This window comes from Antechinus flavipes, chromosome 1 (genome assembly GCF_016432865.1).
Source record: "Antechinus flavipes isolate AdamAnt ecotype Samford, QLD, Australia chromosome 1, AdamAnt_v2, whole genome shotgun sequence".
NCBI lineage: Eukaryota > Metazoa > Chordata > Mammalia > Dasyuromorphia > Dasyuridae > Antechinus > Antechinus flavipes.
In genome coordinates this window covers 708392405-708402431 of record NC_067398.1, presented here as the reverse complement: position 1 = coordinate 708402431, position 10027 = coordinate 708392405, and the positions used below count along the sequence as shown (strand labels likewise).

General features: G+C 64.2%; 1 protein-coding gene across 1 annotated transcript; it reads left to right on the top strand.

The window, feature by feature from the left end:
* Positions 1 to 1081: 1081 nt before the first annotated feature.
* On the top strand, positions 1082 to 9173 carry LOC127545595 (forkhead box protein N4-like). Its single transcript, XM_051972993.1, has 7 exons — positions 1082 to 1506; positions 1589 to 1684; positions 1959 to 2086; positions 3748 to 3844; positions 4770 to 4977; positions 5334 to 5723; positions 8719 to 9173. Exons 1-7 carry the CDS (start codon positions 1393 to 1395, stop codon positions 8976 to 8978), a joined length of 1293 nt encoding a protein of 430 aa, XP_051828953.1. The 5' UTR covers positions 1082 to 1392; the 3' UTR covers positions 8979 to 9173.
* Positions 9174 to 10027: the final 854 nt, after the last annotated feature.

Sequence of the window (10027 nt, the reverse complement as noted above, 5' to 3'; positions counted from 1 at the left end):
GCTGGGCCCCCAATCGGTGGCCTCCAGAAAAATCACTGGCCCTCCCAAGCCTCAGCTGCTTGGACTCTATGGTCCTCAAACCCCCCCAGCTCTGAGTCTGGGGTCCGGGAGTCTCCTGAGCCCAGACATCCCATCCTGAAGGCACCGTCCTGGTCCGTAGGGGGCCGAAGGCGGCTGGGAGTGTGCCCGGGGCCCTTGGGCCAGGTTGGCCAGGTCCTGTTTGGGAGCAGAGGCAGACTGAGGGCGTCCTTGAAAGTCAGGTGTGGGAGGGCCCCGGGGGCCAGCAGAACCCCTGCGCTTAGGGGGGGCTTAGGGAGCTCTGGGGGAGGGAGAGACGGCTGGGGCCATCCAGCCTGGGGGCCCGTGCTGGGGACCTGTCTGGCCTGGTGTCCTATATCAGGGGTCATCCAGCCTAGCGACTTACGGGGGGGCCGTGCGACCTAGTGACTTACGGGGGGGCCGTGTGGCCCAGCGACTTACGGGGGGCCATCCAGCCTAGCGACTTACGGAGGGGCTGTGCGACCTAGTGACTTACAGGGGGGCCGTCTGGCCTAGTGACTTACGGGGGGGCCGTGTGGCCTAGTGACTTACGGGGGGCCATCCGGCCTAGTGACTTGGGGGGGGCCGACCGGCCTAGCGACTTACGGGGGGGCCGTGTGGCCTAGTGACTTACGGGGGGCCATCCGGCCTAGTGACTTACGGGGGGGCCGTCCGGCCTAGCGACTTATGGGGGGGCCGTGCGACCTAGTGACTTACGGGGGGGCCGGCGGCCTAGCGACTTACGGGGGGGCCGTGCGACCTAGTGACTTATGGGGGGCCCATGTGGCCTAGCGACTTATGGGGGGGCCGTGTGGCCTAGTGACTTACCGGGGGGCCGTGTGGCCTAGTGACTTACGGGGGGGCCGTGTGACCTAGCAACTTACGGGGGGGCCGTGTGGCCTAGTGACTTACGGGGGGGCCGTGTGGCCTAGCAACTTACGGGGGGGCCGTGTGGCCTAGCGACTTACAGGGGGGCCGTCCAGCCTAGCAACTTACGGGGGGGCCGTGTGGCCTAGTGACTTACGGGGGGCCGTGTGGCCTAGTGACCCACATTGGAAGGCCTGTCCGGCCTGGCAGCCCATGGTGGGAGCCATCTAGCCTACGACCTATACCAGGGAGCCCCATTGGGGGTCCATCTGGCCTGGTGAGCTAGACCAGGGCGCCTGTCTGGCCTGCGTGCCCACACTGGGAAAAGACCTCGGCCCCAGCCCCCTGGGATGCCGCCGCCTAGGAGAGTTCCCAGAGTCCCCCCGACGGCCGTGGCTCCCTCCCCACCCCCGTGGCCGTGCCGTGAGGAGGGCCCCCAGCCAGTGGCCGGGTGTCTTTCTCTGCTTCGCCCCCTCCCTAGGTTCCATGGCAGCCAGCGTGCTCACGGTGGGCGCCCCGGGCGCCATCAGCCACGTGCCAGGCAGCGTGCCCCCCCAGGGCCTGCTGGGGCTTGGCAGTATCGGGCCCCACGGAGCCAGTGTAAGTGCAGCCGAGGAGGGCGGGGTGGGGAACGAGGTCCAGGCCCCCCCTGATCCCCGGTGCCTTCTCCCTCCTCCCCCAGATGAGCCAGTACCCCATGGGGGGCCAGCAGGACCAGCCCCAGCTCTACCCGGCACCCTCCCAGCCGCCATTCACCCTGGCCCAGGGCCCACATCAGGTACTGGAGGGGTCCCTGCAGGGCTCCCAGGGCACTGCCCCTGCCTAGGGCCTGGGCAGTGTCCTTCCCAGAGGTCCAAGGGGCTGGGGTGGGGGCGGGCTTGGCCAAGGCCTGTAGCCCCCTTAGCCGCCCCCCCGACTGATCCTCCTGCGGCCTCCGCCTCCAGCGCCCTGGCAGCCCCTTAGGGCTGGCGGGGCTTTGCCTTTCGTGGGGGTCCCCAGGTCCCGGCTGGTGACCGTCTCTCATCTCCCCTCCCCCCTCCCTCTCTGATCAGTGCCCCCCTGCCGGAATGTACAGCGTCTCCTTCGGGGCGCAGCCTACGTTCCCCCAGCCTCGCCTCCCTGCGCACTCGGCCCAGGAGCTGCACCCCAAGCACTACCCCAAGCCCATCTACTCCTACAGGTGAGCTGGGCTCCCCTCCCCCGGCCCCCAGAGAGCTCCCAGGGACGCTGCGGGGTTTGGGGGCCTGTGCTCCCCCACAATGGTCCGGGGGGAGGAGGAACCTTCCCCCACAAGAGCAGGCCTGGAGACCCCCGGGGGCCCCGCCCGAGAGCCCTGACTCAAGCCTGCTCGTGGCCCGGCAGCCGCGGCTCCCACTGCTCCTCACGAGTCCCAGAGACTCCAACCGCCTGGATGTCTTTGACCAAGCCAACCTCTGAGCCTCAGTTTCCCATTTTGTGAAGGCGAGACTTGATGGCCTCCGAGTCTCACCTGGCCTCCACATCCCATGAGAGCAGGGCGGGGGCGGGGGCGGGGGAATGTAAGAGAGGCACCAGGAAGAGACCCTGCCAGGGCCCACTCTGACCCAGGGCCCAGATCCAGTCCCCTCAGCACCTCTCCCCAAGGCACCCCCTGACCCCCATCCTGGCTCTGGCTGAAGCCCCCAGGGAGCCAGAGCCTCAGCTCCTGGAAGGGGTACGGGGGAGCTGAGTGAGCAAGAGCATCCTGGAGACACGAAGGAGTAAGCATTTATGTAGCACCTGCTGTAAGCTCACTCTACCCAAAGCCCCCAAAGAATGAGAATTTCAGCTCCTACAGTGAGCCTGAGCATCCTGGAGAAACAAAGGAGTAAGCATTTATGTAGCACCTGCTGTGTGCTCACTCCTCCTGATGCTCCCAGGGAGCCAGAGCCTCAGCTCCTGGAAGGGGTACGGGGGAGCTGAGTGAGCAAGAGCATCCTGGAGACACGAAGGAGTAAGCATTTATGTAGCACCTGCTGTAAGCTCACTCTACCCAAAGCCCCCAAAGAATGAGAATTTCAGCTCCTACAGTGAGCCTGAGCATCCTGGAGAAACAAAGGAGTAAGCATTTATGTAGCACCTGCTGTGTGCTCACTCCTCCTGATGCTCCCAGGGAGCCAGAGCCTCAGCTCCTGGAAGGGGTACGGGGGAGCTGAGTGAGCAAGAGCATCCTGGAGACACGAAGGAGTAAGCATTTATGTAGCACCTGCTGTAAGCTCACTCTACCCAAAGCCCCCAAAGAATGAGAATTTCAGCTCCTAGAGTGAGCCTGAGCATCCTGGAGAAACAAAGGAGTAAGCATTTATGTAGCACCTGCTGTGTGCTCACTCCTCCTGATGCTCCCAGGGAGCCAGAGCCTCAGCTCCTGGAAGGGGTACGGGGGAGCTGAGTGAGCCTGAGCATCCTGAAGGAAGGAAGGGGTAAGCATTCATACGGCACCTACTGTGTGCTCAGCATCATGCTGAATGCTGTTTGAGCTCCATAACTTCCTGAGAAGTTGCGCTGTTCTTATGGCCGTTGTTTCTGAGGATGCTCGGGCCGGGGTCACTGCTGGTGAAGCCCCTGAGGCCGACCTCCCTTCAGACACACTTTATTAGGGCTGTGAGGGCCCGCTTCTGGCTTTGGGCCCCGGGCCTTCCTGGCTTTGGGGCTGGCTCCCTCCTGGGCCGCCCCTCCCCCCCGTCACTGACTGGGCCGGCAGCATCCCCGCCTCCAGCTCCCCAGGAGAGGGTGGGAGGGAGGGCCGGCTGGACAGACAGACCGGCCAGGCCCCGGCCTCTGGTCCGAGGCCCTCTGAATGGGCCGAGCGCTCTCCTCCTTCAGCTGCCTGATCGCAATGGCCTTGAAAAACAGCAAGACGGGCAGTCTCCCGGTCAGCGAGATCTACAGCTTCATGAAAGAGCACTTCCCCTACTTCAAGGTGAGGGCGGCAGGAGGCTGGGAGCCTGAGCCGGGGCTCGTGGGCCTCTGGGCCTCCAGCTGCTGCGCATGGGCCTCTGCGTGTGGGTCTCTGCTCCTGGGCCTCCCTGCCTCCGGAAGCAGCCTCTTCTACTTGGGCACAGCCGGTCCCTGGGACGCTTTTCTCGGGAGCCACTGGGGCCTGGTTCAAGCCCAGCCATCCCCTCTAAGCTGGGGTTTGGTTGGAGAAGCTGGAGGGGAGATCAAGGCACAAGTGTTTGTTAGGCACCTACTGCGTTCTAAGCACTGCTAAGTGTCGGGAGTGCAGAGGCCAAACCCAGGCCCAGCTGCTCAGTCCCATGGGAAGAGAAAGCTCAAACAGGTAGATTAGTGGGAGAAGGAGAGGCAGGAAGGGCCTCTTGCCGAAGGTGGAGGCCGGGGAGGTGGCTGGCAGGGGCGGCCGGGTGCCCAGGGTCTTGTGGCAGGCTTGTGCTTCAGGATGGAGGCGGACTGGAGGGGGAGGCGGACTCCCGGCCGCTGGTGGCAGAGCGCTGGATGAGCAGGAGGAGCGGCTGTGGGGAGGAGGGAGCCCCTAGTGGTGGGTGGGCAGAGAAGGGGGAAAGCAGGGAGGGAGGGAGCTCCCCCACCCCCATGGCGGGCGGGGAGGGAACAGTCCACCCCGGTGAGCAGGTAGGGAGCCCCCCATCGCGAGTGGGGAGGGAGCGCCCCGTCACAGGCGGGCGGGGAGGGAGCCCCCCATCGCGAGTGGGGAGGGTGCGCCCCATCACAGGCGGGCGGGGAGGGGGCTCTATCGCAAGTGGGCAGTAGGGAGAGAGCGCCCGTCACAGGCGGCCGGGGAGGGAGCCCCCCATCGCGGCCGGGGAGGGAGCGCCCCATCGCGGTTGGGCCGGCAGGTTCTGAGCCTGGCTCTGGCCCCCGCCCGGCAGACGGCCCCCGATGGCTGGAAGAACTCGGTCCGACACAACCTGTCCCTGAACAAATGCTTCGAGAAGGTGGAGAACAAGAGCAGCGGCTCTTCGCGCAAGGGCTGCCTCTGGGCCCTCAACCTGGCGCGCATCGACAAGATGGAGGAGGAGATGCACAAGTGGAAGAGGAAGGACCTGGCCGCCATTCACCGCAGCATGGCCAACCCGGGTAGGGCCCAGCTCGGGGCCGGCCGCCGCCCAGCGGCTTCCCCCGCTGGCACAGGGCGGGCGGCCCGAGCTGCATGCCGGGAGGGGCAGACGGGTTTAATGCCACGGTTTTCTCAGCTTCATTTGATGTTCATCCGCACCCCAAAAATCCCTTTGCTATCCCGGTCAATTTCGGGGGAACTTTGGGGGATCTCGGAGGTCATTTGGGCCAAACCCTTCCCCTAACGGGGCCGTCCGAGGGGCCCCGGCCGAGCCGCGCCTGTCCCAGCTGTCGGCCCTGGCCCCGCTCCGACGCCCCCGCGGCCCCCGCCCCCACCCGGACCGGCGGGGGCGCTGAGCTCTCTCTCCCCCTCGCAGACGAGCTGGACAAGCTGATCAGCGACCGGCCGGAGAGCTGCCGCCGCCTCGGGGAGCCCGGGGAGCCCGACGCGCCGGGGCTGGGCCGAGTGGTGGCGGCCGCGCCGGGCCGGCTGGCCGCCTCGCGCCTCCCGCCGCAGCCCGTGATGACCCTGTCGCTCCAGTCTCTCCCCCTGCAGCACCAGCTGCAGCCTCGCCTGGGCCTGGCCCCCGGGTCCCCGGCGCCGGCCCAGACCCCGCCGCTGCACGCCCTGCCCGACGTGAGCTGCAGCCCCCTCCCCACCCACCACGCCGTGAGCAGGGCTCCCGTGGACTTCCTGAGCGTCGTGGGCGACGTGAGCGCGGAGGTGGACGCTCTGGACCCCAGCATCGTGGACTTTGCCCTGCAGGGTGAGTGGGGCGGCTCCTCACCCGCGGCTCCGGAGGCTCCGGAGCTTCCGTTTGTGGGGAAGGGCTAATGATACTCAGTGAGGTGGAAGTTACAGCAGCTGAAGCCTTTTAGGAAAGGAGTTTGGAGCTTGAGGAGCTCCTGAAAGGGGCCTGGGGACGTACAAGTCTCTGACAACTGCTTAATTCTTAAGGATATGTTCAACTATGTTCTAAGCCCCTCCCAGCCCTGACATCCCCTGTCCTAAGCCCCTCCCAGCCCTGACATCCCCTGTTCTAAGCTCCCTCCCAGCCCTGACATCCCCTGTTCTAAGCCCCTTCCAGCCCTGACACTCCCTGTTCTAAGCTCCCTCCCAGCCCTGACACCCCTGTTCTAAGCCCCTCCCAGCCCTGACATCCCCTGTTCTAAGCCCCTCCCAGCCCTGACACTCCCTGTCCTAAGCCCCTCCCAGCCCTGACACTCCCTGTCCTAAGCCCCTCCCAGCCCTGACACCCCTGTTCTAAGCCCCTCCCAGCCCTGACACTCCCTGTCCTAAGCCCCTCCCAGCCCTGACACTCCCTGTCCTAAGCCCCTCCCAGCCCTGACACTCCCTGTCCTAAGCCCCTCCCAGCCCTGACACGCCCTGTTCTAAGCCCCTCCCAGCCCTGACACTCCCTGTCCTAAGCCCCTCCCAGCCCTGACACTCCCTGTCCTAAGCCCCTCCCAGCCCTGACACGCCCTGTTCTAAGCCCCTCCCAGCCCTGACATCCCCTGTCCTAAGCCCCTCCCAGCCCTGACACTCCCTGTCCTAAGCCCCTCCCAGCCCTGACACGCCCTGTTCTAAGCCCCTCCCAGCCCTGACATCCCCTGTTCTAAGCCCCTTCCAGCCCTGACATCCCCTGTTCTAAGCTCCCTCCCAGCCCTGACATCCCCTGTTCTAAGCCCCTTCCAGCCCTGACATCCCCTGTTCTAAGCTCCCTCCCAGCCCTGACATCCCCTGTTCTAAGCCCCTTCCAGCCCTGACACTCCCTGTTCTAAGCCCCTCCCAGCCCTGACACTCCCTGTCCTAAGCCCCTCCCAGCCCTGACACTCCCTGTCCTAAGCCCCTCCCAGCCCTGACACCCCTGTTCTAAGCCCCTTCCAGCCCTGACATCCCCTGTTCTAGGCCCCTCCCAGCCCTGACACCCCTGTTCTAAGCCCCTCCCAGCCCTGACACTCCCTGTCCTAAGCCCCTCCCAGCCCTGACACGCCCTGTTCTAAGCCCCTCCCAGCCCTGACACTCCCTGTCCTAAGCCCCTCCCAGCCCTGACACTCCCTGTCCTAAGCCCCTCCCAGCCCTGACACCCCTGTTCTAAGCCCCTCCCAGCCCTGACACTCCCTGTCCTAAGCCCCTCCCAGCCCTGACACGCCCTGTTCTAAGCCCCTCCCAGCCCTGACACTCCCTGTCCTAAGCCCCTCCCAGCCCTGACACTCCCTGTCCTAAGCCCCTCCCAGCCCTGACACGCCCTGTTCTAAGCCCCTCCCAGCCCTGACATCCCCTGTTCTAAGCCCCTTCCAGCCCTGACATCCCCTGTTCTAAGCTCCCTCCCAGCCCTGACACCCCTGTTCTAAGCCCCTCCCAGCCCTGACATCCCCTGTCCTAAGCCCCTCCCAGCCCTGACACTCCTGTCCTAAGCCCCTCCAGCCCTGACACGCCCTGTTCTAAGCCCCTCCCAGCCCTGACATCCCCTGTTCTAAGCCCCTTCCAGCCCTGACATCCCCTGTTCTAAGCTCCCTCCCAGCCCTGACACCCCTGTTCTAAGCCCCTCCCAGCCCTGACATCCCCTGTCCTAAGCCCCTCCCAGCCCTGACATCCCCTGTTCTAAGCTCCCTCCCAGCCCTGACATCCCCTGTTCTAAGCCCCTTCCAGCCCTGACACTCCCTGTTCTAAGCTCCCTCCCAGCCCTGACACCCCTGTTCTAAGCCCCTCCCAGCCCTGACATCCCCTGTTCTAAGCCCCTCCCAGCCCTGACATCCCCTGTTCTAAGCCCCTTCCAGCCCTGACATCCCCTGTTCTAGGCCCCTCCCAGCCCTGACACCCCTGTTCTAAGCCCCTCCCAGCCCTGACACCCCTGTTCTAAGCCCCTCCCAGCCCTGACATCCCCTGTTCTAAGCCCCTCCCAGCCCTGACACTCCCTGTTCTAAGCCCCTCCCAGCCCTGACATCCCCTGTTCTAAGCCCCTCCCAGCCCTGACATCCCCTGTTCTAAGCTCCCTCCCAGCCCTGACACTCCCTGTTCTAAGTCCCTCCCAGCCCTGACATCCCCTGTTCTAAGCCCCTCCCAGCCCTGACATCCCCTGTTCTAAGGTCCCTCCCAGCTCTGACATCCCCTGTTCTAAGGTCCCTCCCAGCTCTGACATCCCAGTTCTAAGGTCCCTCCCAGCTCTGACATCCCAGTTCTAAGCTCCCTCCCAGCCCTGACACTCCCTGTTCTAAGCCCCTCCCAGCCCTGACACTCCCTGTTCTAAGCCCCTCCCAGCCCTGACACCCCCTGATCCAAGGCTCCTCCTTGCTCAGAGGCCCGAGCACACTCTCCCTAGGCATCAACAACACAGAAGCCCCAGCTAATGGCCCTGCCAGAGCTCCCAGGTGTGGATGGGGCGCAGCGTTCTGGTTCTAGCCCCGCCCTGCTGTGGGGGGAGACAGTGCAGGCTGCTGCAAAGACTCTTGGGATTGGAGACAGAAGTCATTAGATTCGGAAGCTGTGACCGGCTGCCGGAGTCACCTTGGACAGCTCCTTGTAATGGGACCTGTCCAAGGTCCCATGAAGGGAGGCGCCCTGCCCTGCTCTCCAAGGGGCCGCTGCTGCTGGCGGCCAGGGGACAGCGATGAAGGCAGACCCAGACTGCCCCAGACGAGTTGGGCCGAGCCGCCCGAGCCCTCCAGGCCTGGGAAGAAGGGCCTTGCCCTTGCCCCGCCCCTGGGCTCTGCAGGGCAGGGAGGAGGGCATCTGGGATGATGGTCCGCTTGCCTCCGCAGGGAACCTTTGGGACGACATGAAGGACGACAGCTTCAGCTTGGACACCCTCGGGGCCTTCAGCAACTCCCCCCTGCAGCTGTCAGACTGTGACCTGGGCGCGTCGGGGCTCACCCCCGTCTCCAGCGGCAGTGACCAGTCCTTCTCGGACTTGCAGGTCACCAGCCTGTACACCGCCTACGCAGCCGCGGGGGACGGCGCCCCTTCCTCCTCTGCCCAGTACCTGGGCGCCCCAGGCAATAAGCCCATTGCCCTGCTCTGAACGCCCATGGCTCTTGGCCTTGGTGGGCACGGGGGGGCCTGGCCTTGGAGGTGGAATGGGGGGAGGTCTGGCGCTTGGAGGAAATGCCGGGTCAGGAGCTCTGCTTTGCTGGAGCCCACCAGCCCAGTCCCTGCCCACGGGCAGACCCCCAGCCCCAGGGGCCTCTCCTGCTGCTCACATGGCCCTTAGGAAGATATGGAGCTGTGTGTGTGTGTGTGTGTGTGTGTGTGTGTGTGTGTGTGTGACAGAGAGACCCTGAGAGAGACACAGATTGAGAGATTGAGACAGAGAAATCTACATAGAGATTGGGGAGAGGGGGCACCCACTGCTGCCCCAGGACCTTTGAGTACAATGTCTCCCGAGGGTGTCCCGGACTGTCAGTGACCACGACTGTGTGACCGGATGAGCCTCTTGTTTCCGCTCTGGGTTCAGCTGGATCTCTGCCCAAGCTGAGCTTCAGACCCCTGAGGGGCCCAGTCTGATTTCAGGGCCTCGGCAGCTCCATCATCCGGGCTCCATCATCAGCTTCCTCCCTTCCTCTGGACACTCTTAATTTATTCTTCCGAGAAGCCTGATGCCCCCAGAGTGAGATCCCCCGGAAATCTCTGGTGGATGGAGCCCAGCGGGGGGTGCTGGGATGGAGAGCCCAGGAGTCTGAAGCGGGCCTCCCCTGGGAGTTGGTCGCATCTTCCTTGGAGAAGACGAGACATTCCCTAGATTTCGTAGACTAGGTCCCCAGGGCTGTGCTAGGCAGTATTACTGTTTGTAAATTTATTTATATTTATTGCTACCAATCGAGACCAAAGGAGCCCCGGCTCCTCGAGTGACCGCCCCTGAATCGCCTCGGACACAAATTGTGGGTGAATCAAGCCCCAAACTTGTTCTTTGTCCCCTGTAGTTTTTTGGATTTTTTTTTAACTGTCCTCTGCATATCATGAAACATCCCATTTTCTTGTGACCTGTAGCCACATTTAAAAAACACTCATTGTACAGTATTGATTGGGAGCACTTCCTCCCTCACGAATCAAAGAGGTGGGCCTTCGGCTGTT